Genomic DNA, 20,799 nt, shown 5'->3' on the forward strand with positions numbered 1-20,799 from the left:
CTTGGAAGTATGTTGTGGTTGTCGCAGAATAAATTTTCCCATTCCATGGTGCCCTTTCAAAATTGTCTCCATTCCCGGGTGATTTTATGCAAATATCTGGACATTACAATACATTTATTGGTAATGTGCTGGAGTGTTTACCTCTCATTGCGCTTCTAACACTGTCCAGTGTAGCCATCATGATTGTATCGATTGATATTTATGTTGACAAAAAATCTCATTAGATTCAAGGCCACGCCTCGAGTCATTGGTCATTTGGAGAGTAAGGGTGTCTAAGACAGGGAACAGGAACATCATTGAAATGGCCTCCAATAACTTGCATGAATATAGGAAAACTTTAAAAAGTCTTCCACTTCACTGGTAAAAATTCAGGACAGTGTCAGTTATGCCAGGCTTGTACAATAAATAAAGACAACACAAAATATGTTCATTATCATTTTATTATCACAGCAATTTACAAGTATAGTTCATCAGATATCAATAACACCACCTCAAACCATTAAGTTAACATATCTGACTAATATATGAAGTGTGTTTCTAAACTCATGACCACATGTATCAAAGCAAGAGTATCATGATACTCTAGATTCAATGATCTAAGATTGTTACAAGTCAACCAAAGGTCAAGCTGGTACGCGTGGCCATGATATTCAAACTACTTGGTATTGCCAACCCATTGCCTATCCAAATTGAACATTTTGAAAATGGTGCCCAATATATCTCATTTGATGATTATTCAGAAACGTTCCTAGGTCAGTGAAACTGCAGTATCATCCTATCAGTATGAATTAGTGTCTTTGTGGATGGAAGGGTAAACGACATGTCGACCTTCTCTGAAGAAAGTAAGCTAAGCTAAAAGCCTATCAATACATACTTGACATGCAATTCTGGTTCAACATGCTATTACATGGTAGCCAAAATATATAAGCTCGCCTTATAAATTTTTGATGGGAGGTACACAGATGGTAACTACAGATGGGAGTAAACTGACTATTACTCGAAGCATATCCGAAATTGTGCAGTCTAGTTATTCACAAGGAGATGATTCTGCACACAGTCCTCAGGTCCAAGAATGATGTTTAATCCTCGAAACTGATCATCCTTTAGCACATTCCATGATTTCGTCCTAAGTGGAGCAAGTTTATTTTCTCCGTCCGCCACCACCAGCAAGAATCATGGCAAGTCGAATGAAGATATTTAACGTGTCGAGGTAGATACTGATAGATCTGAAAACGTAAGAATATTACAATCAGCATTTCGAAATTACCCATTCACTCATTACTGGAACTCTTCTGAGAAGATTTCAGAAAATGTCTTTCAGTCAGGATCAAGAATCAGGAAGAGCCTCTCCACTGCTTCTCTAGGAGAGGTCCTGCCAATTAAATTATTATCTATCAAAGGGGATTTCACAGATCTGAGAAGATTTCAGAAAATGTCTTTCAGTCAGGATCAAGAATCAGGAAGAGCCTCTCCACTGCTTCTCCAGGAGAGGTCCTGCCAATTAAATTATTATCTATAAAAGGGGATTTCACAGATCTGAGAAGATTTCAGAAAATGTCTTTCAGTCAGGATCAAGAATCAGGAAGAGCCTCTCCACTGCTTCTCTAGGAGAGGTCCTGCCAATTAAATTATTATCTATCAAAGGGGATTTCACAGATCTGAGAAGATTTCAGAAAATGTCTTTCAGTCAGGATCAAGAATCAGGAAGAGCCTCTCCACTGCTTCTCCAGGAGAGGTCCTGCCAATTAAATTATTATCTATAAAAGGGGATTTCACAGATCTGAGAAGATTTCAGAAAATGTCTTTCAGTCAGGATCAAGAATCAGGAAGAGCCTCTCCACTGCTTCTCCAGGAGAGGTCCTGCCAATTAAATTATTATCTATAAAAGGGGATTTCACAGATCTGAGAAGATTTCAGAAAATGTCTTTCAGTCAGGATCAAGAATCAGGAAGAGCCTCTCCACTGCTTCTCTAGGAGAGGTCCTGCCAATTAAATCATTATCTATCAAAGGGGATTTCACAGATCAATTAGCTTGACTCTGCCTGAAGCACAAGTGGACAATAGTGCCCTCAATCGGGTTCTATTCAATAACTTGCATATGACCACTATTTGGGCCCCACCAAGTTCCTGCCCATACCCCCTTTAAAATGCTTCACACTTACTCATTTACTGGGTCATAAGGTGCCATTCCATAAACTGGATACGTCTCTGCTTTTTTTATGATTCTCTGTGTGTCATAAAGAAGGAACATTCCAAATAATACAAGTCCCCCGTAGATACTGATAGAGTAAAGACCAGCACCCAGGGCGGTGGTGGGAGGAAGGAACATACCACCTGCAAAAACAAGAAAAATATGACATGCATAAAATCCTCAAATGCATACTCAATGAATTTGAGGACTCAGACAGACCACCTCGATACATACATGTAGCATTTACGAATCAATTTACTACAGCAAGTAGATTAACTCATAAATTGATATGAGCTGAAAGTTCACAAACTTACCAATGGAAGAAGCGAATACAAGTCCAAGACCAACAGCCAAAGGACCGCCCATGTTCAAGAACTTTTCACTTGGAGCACAGACAGCAACAGTCGAAAGGCCTAGAAAGAGAGCATATCATTTTGAATAGGTGCGAACAAATAAGGTACTTTTAAGTAGAACATCACTATTAGGGACATCCTAGCGCCTGAGAAATGCAGTCCTTAAGAAAGAGGAGTTCGGATTAAAGAGGTCAATTATTGTAGAATTTAGAAATGACCAGTTTGGCACAATAATCATTGTATGTATTAGTGTATGTATCAATGTTTTCTTAGGTTTAATTACAGCAAAACCAACCTACCTCCAACGATGCCAGCTGTGTACCACGCAGCCCTGACCAGCAGAGGCCCACCGAGAAGTGTGAGTGGTGCCACCACAGCACCCATGATTCCAGCGTGAACCATCCACGCCACCTGTTTGGCACCAAAACCTTCTTTATATGGAATAGATCGGGCGATCATTCCACTGCCTATCATAGCTGCGAATGTTGCCCCAATGGCCTGTAATAAGTAAGAATAGATACCGGTACTAGTAAAAAAACCTGAAGGGGGAATCAACCATTTGATTTGGGGCCGGGTGGGGAGAAGGGTAGCACGATCTAATGGATAAGGTGTCGGATCTGAACTGTGCGTTTAACATAGACATGGACATTGGGAAAGCCCCTTTTCTTTGATTGCCTACAAAGACTTTTAAACCAAGATTCCTTGCACTGTGTTCCTTTGCCAGGGAATACCACATCTACAAGTAGGAAAAAAACATCTCTGTTGAACACCTCCTTGACGGGAGCTGGGTACTCTTGGCAGCCAACTGTAGTGGTCTGCAACAAGTGCTAACAAGACTGCATCCAATGAGGACAAGACTTACCAACCAAGAATTTTTCATCATCATGTTCATCATGGCAGGACTTCTTGCAATAGCAAGGGCTGATACAGCTGTTACAGCTAACCCTCCTCCAAAATACATGTATGTGGACTTGATGCGTTGTTTCACCTCTTCGGGCCATAATCTGTAATAAGAAAGTGACAGGATTATGTTCCCAGAAAAACTCAAATGATGAGATCAGAAGAGTTCTTCATGAATCGAAATGCATCGCTGACAGTGTTGTTTGACGGAGTGTCCTTGAGCAAGGCACAGCCTATTTCATATCGCACAGGATGTTCATATCATAAGACTTATAGTCCAAACTTCACACCAGTCGGCAGCTCAAAGTTCTGTCTCTTAAAATGACATAAATTTTAATAGGTAGTGTATCAAACCGCCATTTTGGCAACAACAATGAATAAAATAAATTTTTCTACTTCAGTCTTGTTGTTAAGACAATGTTCTCAAGAAAAACACAATTCATATACTTACGCAGATCTGTCAAGAGCTCCAACCTCATTTGAAAGTCCTAATCCATAGTAACACAGTGCACCAATGCCTATCACTGATGCACCAGCAACAAGTCCTCGACCAAGGGTGAAAGCTGAAAGACCAAGATATATTGCAGATAAAAGCAAAGTCACAATCAATCAATTGCACCCATGATAAATAAAAATACTACAAGGCAGCAAGAAAAACAGATTTACATATCCAAGCTCCTCCATCTTGCGATCCCAAAGGTCCAAGGACAAGGTGGCAGGTGAATGGATTATGGAATATAACTGGGGCTACATTTTCTCATCCATAGACGCATGTCATCGATTATTTAGTAAAGCATACAAATACGCACCAGAATCTCCCGCAGGTGCCATGATGGCCTCCTTTAGCGAACTTGTCTTGGACTTGGTGGGAGCCATCTTCTTCCCAAATCCAATGCGTGTTCTGGCTTGAGAAGCATAATTTTCACTCCTCGTAACCAGACATGTACAGTTCAATGGTTTTGTCACAATTTTGCATGTCTTGGGTGTGCTTTTAAGAGTTCCAGCAACCAATGAAGTCACAGGAAATCGACACAGCCTCGCAGCTGATAACATCTTGGATTCAACGACTCAGAGATAAAGATAAGGGCTAGGACTGAAACCAAAATAGAAAGTAAGTTATAATGAAATAACGTTTAATTTTATAACACAGGTCAATAATTTAGAACACAAATGCAAAAAGGTGGACAACCATGCTGGAAAATGCATCAACTACAGCCAAGTTCAATGCTTGACAATGGCTTAAGTGACAACCTTATTTTATTCACACCTGACCTAAAGAAGGCTTAACAGTCATCAAATATGTTACAAACTCAATTTTCACAAAAATGGAACTTGACAACGATCTCACATAGACAACATCAATTTCAAATAGATTTATTGAAGAAATGACAGTTGCCACACAAACACAAGAAATGACGGAACACCGTCTGACAAGTCCTACCTAATCCAACAGATAAGTGAAAGGAATGTAAGCTACACAGAGAGATGATGAAACATGCCACATAATCCGACACACAAATGACTTGACTATCGTATAAAGTTCAACTAAATCAATCAGAAAGTTTCAATAACTGAAAATAATATTTGTTAGATAAGCCAATAATGATCTCACAGTATTGATTATTTGGGAAACCCACTAAGTTTCAATTCATTTGGAGGAGGACAAAAACAGGCTAGAAAATGATGAAATCATGATGATGCAATAGGATCGTTTTATTAATTGGTTAACTAACTGTATATATTGCCAATGGCACTTTAATTTTACCATGTTCAAATAATTTTTTTCTTCATACCCGTTATCAATAATATAAATTTTAACCAATCTCTCAATGAAAGCCCTCTTCAAAGATATGCTCAGCTTGCTAGGTTTGCTGTTTATCATGACACTGCTATGCTGTAGGGAAGTATTTCCATGTATGCAGAATAGGACAGTTAAGTTGGCCCGGAAATGGCGATGGTACCATTTAGACAGTGGAAGACTGCTATAATGTAGAATCTGTCAACTTGCAAAGCGAGAATGCAAACATTCCCAATGCCACATTTTAGCAGTCTCCCATTGTCGAAACCATACCATCGCCATTTCCGGGCCAACTCCTTATAGTGTCGACTGTCGTATGTCCACTGTTCGCACCATTTTCTTTTTATTGCTTGTGATTCCTGGTAGGAAATAGAATAAAAAGTTCCCCCCCCCCCCCCACTGTATGCAGTATGGCCACGGCCGGTGACTAAGACAAAAGACAATGAATGACGCCCTGTTTGAAAATAGCGCGAAGGACTCTCTTCTTCCAGATGAGCGCCTTTTGGCTCTTGCCAAATGCCGTGGTCGGCCAAACTTCGCCGAGCTGTATGCAAGCTATGCCTGTGATATTGTGGTTACATAAACTTATTAGTACACGATCTAGTCACGGTGATACAGGGCATTACAATGCGTATTATATGCACTGCTACTCTCCCCACACAGAAGTCGAGAATCAGAAGAGGGCCCAGCCCCAGGCAAATCTGAAATAAATTACGATTTTACGCAATTTGCTGATCATCACAGCATCCGACTCTAAAATACAACACAACTAACAATAAATAACAAGATAAAAGGACATTTTACACGGAAGTCATCTAACTTATCGAGAAATAAATGATTATACCTCTTTCACGTACGTGTCTGTTCAAAAAATATAGAAATCGCAAAACACACGCAATAACGTGCGACTTGTTATATCCTCGATGTACACATTGAGGGATGTCGGAGTTCTTCTAGTAATAAATAGGTCACGCCACCATTAGGTTAGTTCACGAGTTCCTAAACGCGGGAAATACGAATGCGCACGTGGAGGACTTTTTTAAAAAGGGAGGATCCCAGTAGGATTTGTGAAGGAGGTCCTTGAGGGGGGGGGGGGGGGGGTTTATACTGGTGATAAACCAATGTGAATGTGATCATCTGAGGGATCGGAAATGATTTCATACTGGTGATAAACCATGTAAACTCAAGTGACTGTGGTCATATGAGAGATCTGTGAATTCATCATCATTGCATCATCATGTCCCGCAGCCATGCAGCTATTGGTGCGACCCTAAGCTTCTGTCCTCGGCGAGGCGGATCAGGTCACTGGTCTTTCTTCCAGTCCAATTGATGCGTCGTCATCCATCCAAAATCTTTTTGGACGACCGCGTCGGCGGCTATGTACCCTGAGCTACTGCACAGTCGACCAAAGCAAGCATTGGAAGGTATACAATGTGACAGGTAATGCCTAATGGTTTTATGTAACATTCCCATACGTTCTTTCAAGGTTGGCAATATCTTTTTTCGCTCCAAACTATCAAACAAAGGGTGTCAGATGGCTATGGCAAGCCAAAGCGGAATTTATTCAAGACCGTGGAATTACTATTCAAGAAGTTAAATATATGTTCAAGACCAAAATATGTTCAATCCTGAATCAAATATTGTCAACCTTGAATCAAATATTGTCAACCTTGAATCAAATATTGTCAACCTTGAACAAAATATATTCAACCTTGAACAAAATATATTCAACCTTGAACAAAATATATTCAAGACTCACGTGACCATATTCAAGACGCACGTGACCACAAAAATTGATGACGTAGTTGCTCATGTTTTGATGCTTTACGGACTTTCCCGAACCCATGGTACTTGTGTTGCGTTTCGGAGCTCGAATTGTTCGCACGAGGTTTTGACACATGGTTGTACACGTACCTAGCCGCCTACACCTGACATGTACTGTAATCCTACACATCATGACATGGATGCCGAGTGAATGTCAGAGTCGATACATGTTTCACAGACATATCAGGCAAATTATAGGTTCAAAATGCGCAATGCCTGTCGTGAAACAGAACGCATCGGAAGTACCACAGATTCTACGCTCTACGTCATCAATTTTGTGGTCACGTGCGTCTTGAATATGGTCACGTGAGTCTTGAATATATTTTGTTCAAGGTTGGACATATTTTATTCAAGGTTGAACATATTTTATTCAAGGTTGAACATATTTTATTCAAGGTTGAAAACATTTGATTCAAGGTTGAACATATTTTATTCAAGGTTGAAAACATTTGATTCAAGGTTGAACATATTTTAGTCTTGAACATATATTTCCTTCTTGAACTTATATTTAACTTCTTGAATGGTAATTCTAAAGTCTTGAATAAATTCCGCTTTGGCTTGCCATAGATGGCCAACGCTAATCCAAGACAGTTGGTACATGTGGTAATGCATGTAATGTGATTGGTCATTCACCATGACGACGCTTGGAGAATGCCTATGGCAAGCCAAAGCGGAATTTATTCAAGACTTTAGAATTAACATTCAAGAAGTTAAATATAAGTTCAAGAAGGAAATATATGTTCAAGACTAAAATATGTTCAACCTTGAATCAAATGTTTTCAACCTTGAATAAGATATGTTCAACCTTGAATCAAATATGTTCAACCTTGAATAAAATATGTCCAACCTTGAACAAAATATATTCAACCTTGCATAAAATATGTCCAACCTTGAACAAAATATATTCAACCTTGAACAAAATATATTCAAGACTCACGTGACCATATTCAAGACTCACGTGACCATATTCAAGACGCACGTGACCACAAAATTGATGACGTAGAATCTGTGGTACTTCTGATGCGTTCTGTTTCACGACATGATTGATTGCCTGTATAGCCTAAACACTCAAACATGTCAAAAGACAACGAGAATCCGATACAGTGGTGTCGGCCTTAAGAATGAAAGGTGAGAGGCATTGCGCATTTTGAACCTATAATTTGCCTGATATGTCTTTGAAACATGTATCGACTCTGACATTCAGTCACTCGGCATCCTTGTCATGATGTGTAGGATTACAGTACATGTCAGGTGTAGGCGGCTAGGTACGTGTGCAACCATGTGTAGGCCTACTGTGTATCCTATGCGTACAAAATGTATACGTGTATGTTTTATGTAGTGTAGGGCCTATCATATCATGGACCTTTTAGTATAAAGGTCCATGATCATATCTACTTCTAGCCAGGCCTACTTTCATGGCCTACCATGCTCAATGCTTCTACATGTAGGCCTCCATGTCTACTTGCGCACACATCCCCCTCGGAAATTATACGTCCACAGACGGTCATTCCAAGTACCCGAAGGTGAAGAAGAAGTATAACCAACCCAACATACCTCGCGCATGTGTGGTGTCAGGTAGGCCTACAGTCTACAACACCATGGTGTGGTGACGGTATGGGTATACCATGAATTTAGCAAATACCATTTCAATCAGGATAAGGCCTTATCTGTTGGCCTACAACTATCCCCGGCCCCTATGTATGTTCATATTCTCACTCCCAATACCGGTATACAAACGTATATCCACGGTATTTATAACAAGGTTAAATTCTTGCTTATCTGCTTATATAAATGATCATCTTCGGCCTATCAGTTTTAACCAAGCATGTTTTGAGCTAAATTGTACCAATTTGTTATTCTAAAATATTTCCTCTTTCAGTTCACAGAATGTTAACTTGATGAAGCCACTGTCCAGCCAACCATGCCAAGAGGAAATGCTGATCGCGCTTTGGGTCCGAGGCCAGTTTCTGACTTTTGGTTGGCACTTGTTCGATTCGTTGCTGAGGCCTATCCCCAATCCTCCACACACGACATCAATGTTGCAGAACAGTACCGTCGACAGCTTGAAGAACAGATCAGAACTACAAATGTTATGTTCTCGCGTGCATATGATCTCATGAATGAGGAACAGGATTTAGCCAAACAGGCCGATCTTGCCCAATTTACCAAACTTGTGTGTGCAGTACTGGCCCAGCTTTTAGCATTGAGGGAAAAATTTGAATTAAAGATTTATCATCTCATGAGTGAAATTGGCCCTAGAAACTGTAATTCAAATTTTTCCGTCGTCAGTGGGGCTCCATGTTTAAATGATGGAAACCAGTGTGGCAATCGGCCAAGTGGACGGCCCAGTATTCAAATCAACCCTGTGACTGTACAGTCTTTGAGGGATGCTGGGTTTAATTGGAGGTCAATTGCCAGTATGATTGGAGTGAGTGAGAGGACACTGAGGAATAGACGACAGAGCTATGAGTTTCTTGATTGTGATTTAGAATATTCTGAAATCACTAACAATGAACTGGATGAAATTGTGACTGCAATAATGAAAGTGACTACTGTTTGTGGGGAAACATTAATGATGGGTGCTCTTCGATCACGAGGTTAGTTAATGTTTCGTACAAAATTAGAATTTAGGTTGTTTTAAGAACTTATAGTTTCCTTCAGCTAATTTGCAACTGATTAAACTCTGGCCTAATGGTCCCATGGCCCTTAAGTGATTATACTTAGAATTACAATGGTTGATTGCACGCAAACTTTGCAAGATGAAATGATGCAATTTATTATAGTCTGTCACCATGTCAGAGTACTACATTGTACTTTTTGAGCACTTAACCTCCAGTCAAGGCCAATATTTAAAGAGATTCTTTGAATTGTTCAATTTAACAGGATACAAAATTCAGCGACAGCGAGTCAGGGATAGTCTTGCTCGAGTGGATCCTGTTGGTAGAGCACTTCGTCGAAGATGTGTGATTTACCGGAGACATTACAGTGTTCCACATCCTAATTACATATGGTAGGCTCTTTGTTTACTGAATCAATCCTATTGCCATGACTGAAAACTGAGTTGGGCCTACATGTACCGACCACAACATGAGAAATTTAATATACATACATTGCAGTATTTTTACAAACTGGTGCACTCTCGGATAATTGAAGTTGCCTTACATGTACATGTATACATTAAGCATTCAGTATTTGTCGAGTAATAATATCAATCAATACGAAAGGTTCACAAACACAGGTGAATAATGTAAGAACTAAGGTTTGGTATTATATTTGTAATTGTTACACTAGTCTTTTTTTTTCAGGCATATCGATGGCAATCACAAGCTGATTGATCCTTGGGGCTTTGTCATTCATGGGGGAATTGACGGCTTCTCGAGACTCTGCACGTATCTACGTTGTTCAAACACCAACCGCTCATCTGTTGTCTTGGAATGTTTTGCTGATGCAGTTCAAGCCTATGGCTGCCCGTCACGTGTACGTACAGATTATGGGACTGAAAATGTGCTTGTTGCACGCTACATGTTGAGTAACAAAGGACTCTACAGAGGGAGTGTGATAACCGGATTGTCCACTCATAACCAGCGCATCGAAAGGCTTTGGCGTGATGTTGGACAGAATGTCAACTCATTCTTTATTGAACTATTTGACAATATGGAACATACAGGTTTGGCAGACAGGTACAACCCAGTACACATCTACGCTTTAAGATACATTTTTGTGCCGCGCATAAACAGAGCCCTTGATGAATTCCGTAACCAATGGAATAATCATCCAGTTCGAACAGAGAAGCATAATACTCCCAACATGCTTTTCCTTAGGGGTATGATGGTTCATAATGATGCATTCGATTTGGACCTCATCAACACCGTGGACGAAGATGGTCCTGTGCCAGACATTCAAACTAACAACAATGTACAAGTTCCTGAACTGCCATTTGATTTATCCGAAGACACTGTGTTACAACTCCAGACCGAAGTTGATCCCCTTGCAGATGATGGCTACTTTGGTGCAAATTTGTTCTTGTCCGCTGTGGAGATTGTTAATCGTCAAATCAACAATCATGGTTGATTTGACAGTGTACATTGTTCTTTTTTAAGGCACTTGGACAGACATCATGTATTCTTGCCCAAAGAAGAAATAACAATAAAGATGCATTTGTGAAAAATATATATTCTTTGTTTTAACTTTAACTCAACTCACTGTGTCCAAATCAGAGTGAAGCCTCAGACTCAGCTCACCATGCGAATTGACTAACATGGAGGCATGAAGCAACAGAGAAGAAAGAACACCAAACTGAACATAATTTCACCAGCATTAAAAAAATATAATTTCAAAAAAAAAGGCAGCAGAAAGATCCTATCTAATTTCAGTTTTGCTATCTCCAATGTAGAGCGTCAAGGTATTTCCAAATAGTGTGTTCTTTAATTTCTTGTCTGCTGAAAAACAATGAAAATCACAAAGGGCACAAGAGAATCTTCAGTTTACCCCAAGGTTTGGACAGGGTTGCTGAAGCAAACAAGACGGAGGAACTGAAATGGTCCATGTTTGTTTCCTCTAAAAGTTCAGAATGCACCATATGATTTTGAAGACAAAGGCATTCAGTCATCCTTGATAGTAGGTCTGTCAAAGGTATCATTGGAACAACTCAGGCAAATCCAAATCCAGGGGAACAGGCAATTCCCAACACCATGTTTTCCTTGAAGGTACTATAATACGGGGTAGCAGGCAGCCGCAACAAGTTGGCGCACGTATTGGAGGTAGGGAAGTGCGTCAGGGTTTTTTTTGTTACCGGATCAACAGGAGCTTGATATGACAGTTCAATTGAAGGGATGGGCATGAAGCCCAATGGCGGCACTTGAGCTGCTCCGGTGCCGAATATTAAAATGTCTGAAAGGCTAATGCTAATCTTCTCCTCTTCTGCATCTCCCTCTGAAGAAAAACACTTTCATTAGAGTGCTTCATAACAATGCAGTGTGTTGGGATACGTATTGACTGTGTTTGATTCTTCAGTCCATTCCACTGGTTCAAAATCCAGGGCCGTATGAATTCAATCATGTAGAAATTGCCAACAGTCATGCATTTGCAGTACATATTTTGCCATGAATCCAGACTTCAAATAATAACTACGGTAGGCTATAATACAGATTTCGTCTTATTTAGATACCGGTATTTGTGTCAAATCATAAAAGCATACAAGGTACATGTAGCCTAGAGTGACTTGTCACAGATATTTTAGGAGAATAAATACTGATCATACCTTGGACATCTTGGAGGAAGTCTCTCCACCATCCGTTTACTTTGAGATCAGTGTCGTATTTGTTTGAATCCTTTTCCGCGAGTTGGAATTTGAAAATATCCTCAAAACTCTCAGCTGTTAAAAGTAGATAAGCATAACAAAATGATATAGTTACATCAACCATTCACAACACAATTAACTTAATAATCCTGTCTCTTCACAACCCTTCGAATAAGACGAAAAATATGTATAATTCCTTGTCGTCCTTACCTGTCAATGGGCTTGGCTGATGACAGAAAATGTCCTTAAACAATGTTGGGTGTTGTCGGACAGTGGCCAACAACCCCAAAGTCCTTAAGCCATCTTTGAAGCTGAAAAATATAGTATAATTTTTAATTTTCCTTTGGTATACCAAGTGATGAGACCATACCCCCTCTATTTAGGACAGTGGTCATTTGTATTCAATTTCACCTCTGTATTCAGGACACCTCTCTACGAAGGACAGCATTTGCCAGTCCCAAGGGTGTCCTTCATGGAGAGGTTCTACTGCAGTTGCTTAAAATGACATGTCACAACCCATATCATTGCCTCATCTGTCTAACTTACCATTCCAAGCACGACTGGACACGTCCCACAACATAGAAGGCAACAGCTGCTTTAGTGATTGTCTCCCTGTCATTAACAGTCCTAATTGGGATTAGACAACCAGCCAAACTAAGGAAAGAAGAGGCTTCGGTGACTGCTTCTTGAAGTGTCTCAATATCTCTTGCTTCTCTTATCTGCAAAAATTGCCAATGTATTACTAGTAGATTGAGTCAAGATGAACAGGAAACCTTCAAATTTTTTATAAATGGTAACTCTTCAGAGATTGGGTTTTGCCATCATGCTATGACGAACTACATGTACTGTACATTTCAATTTTCTTAGGGGCTTGGAGCTAATTCTTTGTTGTCTTAAAATGTGTGGTAGTCGAGACATGTTGAGTCCCTAACTCCCAAATAATCTGGGCTTCAACTTGACAGCTGCACAGAATCCTGCTGCTGGACTAACCTTTTTGAGCTGTTTGCGTACTTCTAGGTCTGCCACATCCTCAATTGTTGGATCTTGTCGTCTGTCATGGTCATATGCGACACAGTCGTAGAGGGTTGGGCTAAAAAAGCCAGGGGGTGGGCCACCGTGTATGACTGAGACGGCAATCATCCGCCCAGCCAACTGGTAATCCCCGTCAGAGAGAGCTGGAAATAATATCAAGATTCATGTGGTAAGGTTAGGGTGATTCAATAAATAAAACAGACCGTGCTCGTCGCTGGATCTTAGCCTAAAAAGTTTGAGTTACAAAAATTTAACAGACAAAGATTTTTAGATGATCTTAAATCTAAAATGCACTGTGATGCCATGTTACACTGACCTGATACACTATCAGCTTAAGGGTAATCAGCATCTACACAGAGACATGTTTTCATCTTTGGTGGTTTTTGATAGCTAAGCTTGCAGGACACCTACATATATGTTGTGTTAGACTTACTCACCAGAGGCAGACAGAGCCAGCACTTTACGGTCTTGTGGTCCTTCAAAGACCTTATGACCTTGCAGACTGGCCATTAAGAGACGAAGGAATTCTCTTTTTGGTCCACCAATGTCGATAGCCCCCTCGCCTTTCTTGCCGTCCGTAAAAACAACCGACATTCCATCGAAGGGGCTATACGACTTCCTTCGAAAGCCAATTTTTGCCCCATCAAACACGTCTCGTCTGTTGACGTTAAACTTTGATGTCTTGTCATCGTCTATTTGGCTCTGAAGTAGCACGAGTTCATCTCTAATTGTAGTAGTGTCATCAATTCTGAAATTAGAAGGTTTTCTTTTCATACCAGTATAATGCTGAATTGCATGGTTTGAAGTCACGTTATTTCTGCTAACCCCCAATCAGTAAATATAGGACATTATCAGAACATTCTATGGTCACAAAGATGGTAGAAGGGTACTCACTTGTTTCTATCTTCAAGAGAGGCTCTTATAGCCTGGTTTAGTTCATCATCCTCTCTATCTCCATCATCATCATCATCCTCTTGATGAACATTCAAGTCAACATACTGGCTATAGATGGCGAAAAGAAGGGTTTTATTTTGGAAAAAAGAAAGTGAAAAGTCAGATCATTTGACCAGGATTAACACAATTCTCATTGATGAAGCATGTGTCATATAACTGAATGCAGTCTGCAGAAAAAATCAGAACTAATTAAAGTTCCATCGATGATATCCACAAATTAATCCACTAGTAAATGTAACTACATGTATGCTGATTTAGTCACCCAAAATGCTTTCAAAAGATCTACTAACTTGCAGCTGCAATTCACGCATACAATTACATGTTTGTAAAATAGTACCTACCTGTATGTTCCTCTATTAACTGAAGGGACATCTGTTGTACATGTAGGTCCTGTCAGTGGTATTCTCCTATCACTGAAAGATTAATTTCAATCAAATGAGCTGATGTCATTTATGCCTAAGGTCTTTCTGTAAGTGTATGTCCAAGGAACCATCCATCTGGGTAGGCCTACCGGTATTTGGCTTTTGTGAAGATGGAGAGGCATTTTAAATTGGCGACCTCCTCATCCAAGTTGTTCCATAGTTTCCAGAAAAGGTGGTAACATCATGCAGGATTACTGAGAAAGTTAACTGATTCTACATGCTGAGAGTTCTAAATTTGGTGACTGTATTCCCGACTGACCATAAACAGAAAGGCTGTGTTAACTTGACAATGAAAATGACCGTCTACCATGCCAGATGATCTGGTTTGCCTTAGGATTCAGTTCCACCTACCTTCGCTGGATATTAATCACCTGGGGAGAAACTGAGGAGGGCAGACTTCGTCCCAAATTTCCTCGGGCAACTATAGATGGTAATTGTTGATCCGGGAATGCCACTGGCAACTCCTCCTCATCATTGTCACTGACAAAGTCCTGAAAGTTGAATAGTACATGGACAGACTAATAAATCAATGTTTTGCTTTGCTTTTGAAGGAGCTCCAGGACTGAGAAAAAAACAATGAATACCAACTGTCTCCTTTGTTCATTCATGCAGATTGCATAATTTCAAAGGGCAAATGAACTTGCCAGTTAATACGGCTGCTAGTAGTGGCAAACATCTGAGTAATTACCAGCACAATTAATTATACGTACCTGGACATTCTGATAAAGGGTTGGGTCAAAGCCATCCTTTATTTGGCCGCTGGCCATTACATTGACCACCCCCTGTCCACACAGATTGAGGACTGTCTGTCCATCAAATTTCGTGCCTATTGGCATATTCGGCCGGAAAATTTTATTTCTCTCCGCCTTCACAAAGATGAATCTGAAATCATAAAACAAACAGTCAAACTCATATTGAAGGCTGCACAGATTCTGAATCTGTGGAGCTGTAACCATACCATAAATAATAGGTGAACTTACTTAGGTTTTGGAAATTTTTCAAGCTTGTCCCAGAACAAGGAGAGGATAAGATCCTCCACTTGCTGGGAGGTCATGTCCGTTGAAAAGACAACGCAATTTGCCACACGGCCAGCGTTGTATAGAACTTCCTTGTCTGTGGGCTTGGAAGTCATGCCAGAATCCAGTAGGACAACGTCCTTTGTTCTCTTTCGCACCGTCACTGAAATATGATAGACATCATTATTTTTTACTAATCATAGTTTATTGAACCACTGAAAGGCCTCATCCCGGGCCTTATAGCCTAGCGACTATATGGATGTAGGCCTTGGCCGACCTCCTCGATTTCACGAGACACTGCAATATCAAACCATTGCCGATGCTGAATTGCATTCTAGGCCTATCATCTCAGTTCTCACACAAATGGTTGGTATGTCTATAGGCCTCTTACCTCTTGAGCCCTTGTACATAGTCAGCGTACTATGAAAGCAGTGGGGTGCATGATAGGCCTAGCTGAACAACAGTAGGGCTACACGCTTAAAAAACACTCACCTTTCACCTTCTTTTGGGCCAAAGCCGCGGCTGCACTTCCAGCAGCTGCTGCTGCTGTTCCGGGGACCCTTCTCTTCTTCCCACGAAACCCACCAGTGGGGGTGAACATCCTTGCCATCTCTTCGTTGACATTCTGATGGGTATGGGTTGATGATGGCAAGGCAGATGATGGCAAGGCGGATGATGGAAAGGCTGATGGCAAGGCGGATGATGGCAAGGCGGATGAGGCACCGGGTTGGCCGAGCCCAAGGTTCACCCCTAGCAACCTGTCTGTGGTGGCCGCATTGTGTGGCCGCAACTGCTCTACAACAGGGTGGGCGACAACCTGCTGAATGAGCTCCCTCATTTCTGAGGGAGCACCCGTCGCCGAATTCCGCAGATCCCGCAGCAGATCCTCGAAATTACTGGCATGAGCCAGTAAATTGATTCTGTCCTTGTCCATAATCGATGTCAAATCATATCAAATCAAATCATATGTCAAACACCTGTCAAACATGTGTCAAAACCTCGTGCGAACAATTCGAGCTCCGAAACGCAACACAAGTACCATGGGTTCGGGAAAGTCCGGACGCGGGTTCGGGAAAGTCCGTAAAGCATCAAAACATGAGCAACTACGTCATCAATTTTGTGGTCACGTGCGTCTTGAATATGGTCACGTGAGTCTTGAATATGGTCACGTGAGTCTTGAATATATTTTGTTCAAGGTTGAATATATTTTGTTCAAGGTTGGACATATTTTATGCAAGGTTGAATATATTTTGTTCAAGGTTGGACATATTTTATTCAAGGTTGAACATATTTGATTCAAGGTTGAACATATCTTATTCAAGGTTGAAAACATTTGATTCAAGGTTGAACATATTTTAGTCTTGAACATATATTTCCTTCTTGAACTTATATTTAACTTCTTGAATGTTAATTCTAAAGTCTTGAATAAATTCCGCTTTGGCTTGCCATAAATGCCAGTGTTGGACCCAGTACTGCCCGGTTCGAACATTATCAAGTATGATAAAAGCCCACTTAATTGCTTTTCATAAGTCAATGACTAGCTTAACAAATATGTGAAGCCTCCAAATTTTAAAAATATTTCTACACTTTTATGAAAATACCGAAAAAACTAAAATACGAATCGTGCTGTTGATTTCAACAGACCAGCTTGCGGCGCCATCTACAAAAAAGCTAAATTCTTGCGCAAAATCACCAAGTATTTGCACTGCTTTCGACTTTCGTTGCTAAAAATAGTAAAAACCTCGTTTTCAGCTACACACGGAAGTATTTGCTGGGAAAATCTACACTATAATGCACTACGACAATTCTAACTGCTTGCTGGGTTGAAAATATTCGACCTTGACATTAAAATTGCTGACGCTGAACTGAGTCATCAAAAATTTTGGGTGGCTTTCACTCAAAAAACGAAGTAAACTCTTCATGGTTAGACGTGATTCTTTTTTTGAGAAGGTGGAGATTTCTATGAAGTATAATAGAAAGATGAATCTAAGGGACAATGATGATGGTCCAATGCCTATCAAAATGAAAATCAAACAAGAAATGAGTCGTGACCGAGTAAGTTTTTTTCTGTTTCTTCATGCTGTGATGCTGTGTCTGTTGTTGAATTGAAAACTGTTTGTCGGTCATTCGTCTTGTTTCTATTTTACTATGTTTTATTGTATCTCATTATACCCCTCCCCTGCCAATACCACCCTGCGGTTGCAATTGCAGGCCCAGCCACGTGCAACACGCTAGTTCATGGTCGTCACTGTCGACACTGACCACCGCAGTCTGGGCGGAGGGGCACTAGTCCTGAGACTACTTTCAATCATTGCCATTGGCTGCTCTCATTTTAATAAAACGACACTTCTTAAGAATATGAAGTTGGCCCGGAAATTTACGGCAGTACGCTTTGAGTATTGTCTCATGCGTACCGGATATGACCTGTAAGTGTAAAGCATATCTCCTTCAAAGAAAACACTGTGTTGTGCCGCAACTTTTGTCATAATCTCATATTGTCAGTAGGCTTTTTTTTAAAGAGGAGTTTATGTAATAACACATGTCCAGAATGAAATAATTGGACTTCGTCTTTTCAATTTCAGTCAAACAGAGCCAGAGAATTGTGGAATCAGAACAAGGGAAAACTCTCTGATGATGAACTGATGAATCTGTCTGTCAAAGAATTGAATCGACTGCTGAATGGGCTACCTCCATCTGATGTAAAGAGGTTGAAACATCGACGACGTACTCTGAAAAACAGAGGGTATGCTGCAAACTGCAGAGTGCGGAGATTGACTCAGAAAGAAGTTTTACAGAATGAAAAACAAGACCTAATCGATGAGAATGATCGATTGCGGCAAGAAAACGATGACATGAGACAGGAACTTGACACAATGAAGAAGACATATGAAGCTTTAATGAACTTTAAAAACTCTCAGGCAAAGGTTAAGGAAGTGATTATTGTGAAACAGGAACCAAAGGTGTAAACGCAGATCCCATCAGGGATATCTTTTCAACGAAAGATCTAACAATTCACCTCATCTGGAAAAAAGTATTTGAATTGAAAAGTGCGAACTCGTCATTCTAATTCTAAATAAGTCCTGATTGGATATTTTTGACCACATCCAAATGAACAGTCCTAGCGTTATTGAATGCCCAGGAAGTTCTGATACTAGCTCTCCATTTTACTTTAACCTTGTGGATCTATAAGTATAAGTAAGTCTATCTAGTGTACCACAATGCATCAATGACCGTACAAATATAGTTGACCTTTTTTCTCTGTGCTTATCAAAATATTGGTGGTTTTGAATTTACTTGATGATAATCGATTCATCAATAATTTCAAGTTTGGTGTTGCGCAGTCAAAATGAAAAAAAAAGGAACACATCAGGGAAATACCTCAACTTAAAATTCCATTCTTATTTTGAGAAGAAAGTATAAGTCAACATCTTGTACAATTTTGGATTCACATAGTTTTCTTTTTCATAGGCCAATTTTTCTCAACCACCTGGAGGTCAAATATTACTTCAGATATTATTAGGAAACAAAATATTCATAAAAAGGAAAAAAAAATTTCGATACAGTTGTATCGGGGGTACTCTACAAGTTTAATGGGCTTCTCACTGATGATGCTGTCTTGATTAGATCATAAAAAATGTGTTAATATTTTATGTTTTGTGGTATATATGTATTTTCAGATATCATTGTATACAGTGTACCTCTATGGAGATTCAGGGATTCTTCATTCACTATTCAGGGAATTTCATGTCATTTTTTTATGTAAACTAATTACTAAATTACTGCAATTAGCGATATGTTCTTATTGAAATGTGGCCAATTTCACCAATGTTGATCAGTTGAAAGAACCAGTAAGCCGAGGTAAAACGTAGGGATTTTAAAATGATTCTTTTAAAAAAAATCTTGAACATAATTTAACATTTCATTTCTTGTTATGAATTTCCCTTGAACACTTTTTTCTTTGAATAATTTCTTTATCCAATAATTTCTCAAGTAAATGAGTCACTGCCAAACGCAATATATGTATTATTTAGTTTTAAAGTGGCTTGGCCTGAATTTATGAAATTCTGCAACCTTAATCAACATTTGACCATCAAGTTAGTTGGTTTATTTAAGCCAGCGAATGTACTAAAAACAGTGTAATAAAAGTAATTTTTTTAAGGCGTTTATCAAATGTTCATAAATTCAGACAAGGCTCTTTTATCTTTAAGTATGTGCTATTCTTCGAGCTACATTTGGCTTGTTGCATTATTAGAAATATCTGTTGAAGTTTTATGTTAAACTATGGAGGAGTCTGGCCAGGAGGTTCAAAAAGCCTGACATACATGTATGTCTGAGAGTATGAGAATGAATTGTTTGCCCATTCTTAAAAATTGGAGCTCAAATTATAAATATATAAAATCAAGTAGCATAGTTCACGACTATGATAGGTGACCAGTGGTGATGGCTGTCATTGCAACGGAATTTAAAAACAAAATTGTATGGGGGAATATGAGATACCAAGGTGAAAAACATGGTTTGGGAATAGGAAAATATTATCTTCTTTAGAGATTGTGGAAGTAATGCTACTTAAAAGTCACGGTTTTGGAACTTAAAAACTGCTGGTTTTGGCCACTTTCAGAAATGACTATCGCTTCAACCAACTGAGCATGTGACTAAACGGCATCTTATCTTGGTTGTTGGAGCCACAGTTATATTTTGATGTGGCCTCTGTTTAGTTTATATATGTTTATGAGTGAGGCAATGTGTAGGTTGAGATGGTACAATTATTTCAATACGTTAGAAATGGCATTGATTTAGGATTGCACTTGTTAAAATGTTTTGTCACTCAAAAGACCTTTTGATATGTTTGACTACTTTTCTGTGAGTGTGAAGGCTGTGGGGGGGAGGTCTTGGAGCAAATTTATTGTTTATTATTTATGATTTTCTATGCATTTGAAATCATGATAACTTCATTGGCAGAGTTGTTTTGTTATTTTTTTCTCAGAAATAGAAACTTGAGTTCAATTCCTG

At 39.7% G+C, this 20,799-nt stretch overlaps 3 protein-coding genes across 4 annotated transcripts; 1 reads left to right on the top strand and 2 right to left on the bottom strand.

Annotated features, from left to right (window-relative positions):
* Positions 1 to 431: 431 nt before the first annotated feature.
* Positions 432 to 17,409, bottom strand: LOC135490707 (growth hormone-inducible transmembrane protein-like). 2 transcript variants are annotated; one of them, XM_064776099.1, is made up of 8 exons: positions 17,391 to 17,409; positions 4,254 to 4,537; positions 3,896 to 4,007; positions 3,407 to 3,548; positions 2,844 to 3,042; positions 2,506 to 2,604; positions 2,163 to 2,334; positions 432 to 1,226 (listed from the first exon to the last, which is right to left on the bottom strand). In XM_064776099.1, the coding sequence occupies exons 2-8, from the start codon at positions 4,495 to 4,497 to the stop codon at positions 1,142 to 1,144; spliced, it is 1,053 nt and encodes a 350-aa protein (XP_064632169.1). In that variant the 5' UTR covers positions 4,498 to 4,537; positions 17,391 to 17,409; the 3' UTR covers positions 432 to 1,141. The 2 variants fall into 2 exon arrangements, with proteins under 2 accessions (XP_064632169.1, XP_064632160.1); XM_064776090.1 differs by lacking the exon at positions 17,391 to 17,409 and adding an exon at positions 6,087 to 6,180.
* Positions 7,834 to 11,214, top strand: LOC135494625 (uncharacterized). The gene is made up of 4 exons (XM_064782805.1): positions 7,834 to 8,194; positions 8,946 to 9,663; positions 9,950 to 10,076; positions 10,372 to 11,214. Exons 2-4 carry the CDS (start codon positions 8,988 to 8,990, stop codon positions 11,135 to 11,137), a joined length of 1,569 nt encoding a protein of 522 aa, XP_064638875.1. The 5' UTR covers positions 7,834 to 8,194; positions 8,946 to 8,987; the 3' UTR covers positions 11,138 to 11,214.
* Positions 11,249 to 17,109, bottom strand: LOC135494688 (uncharacterized). Its single transcript, XM_064782936.1, has 12 exons — positions 16,282 to 17,109; positions 15,754 to 15,952; positions 15,484 to 15,655; positions 15,125 to 15,264; positions 14,693 to 14,764; positions 14,292 to 14,399; positions 13,835 to 14,145; positions 13,356 to 13,540; positions 12,912 to 13,084; positions 12,576 to 12,676; positions 12,327 to 12,440; positions 11,249 to 11,998 (listed from the first exon to the last, which is right to left on the bottom strand). Exons 1-12 carry the CDS (start codon positions 16,721 to 16,723, stop codon positions 11,715 to 11,717), a joined length of 2,301 nt encoding a protein of 766 aa, XP_064639006.1. The 5' UTR covers positions 16,724 to 17,109; the 3' UTR covers positions 11,249 to 11,714.
* Positions 17,410 to 20,799: the final 3,390 nt, after the last annotated feature.

This window comes from Lineus longissimus, chromosome 1 (assembly GCF_910592395.1).
Source record: "Lineus longissimus chromosome 1, tnLinLong1.2, whole genome shotgun sequence".
NCBI classification, from domain to species: domain Eukaryota; kingdom Metazoa; phylum Nemertea; class Pilidiophora; order Heteronemertea; family Lineidae; genus Lineus; species Lineus longissimus.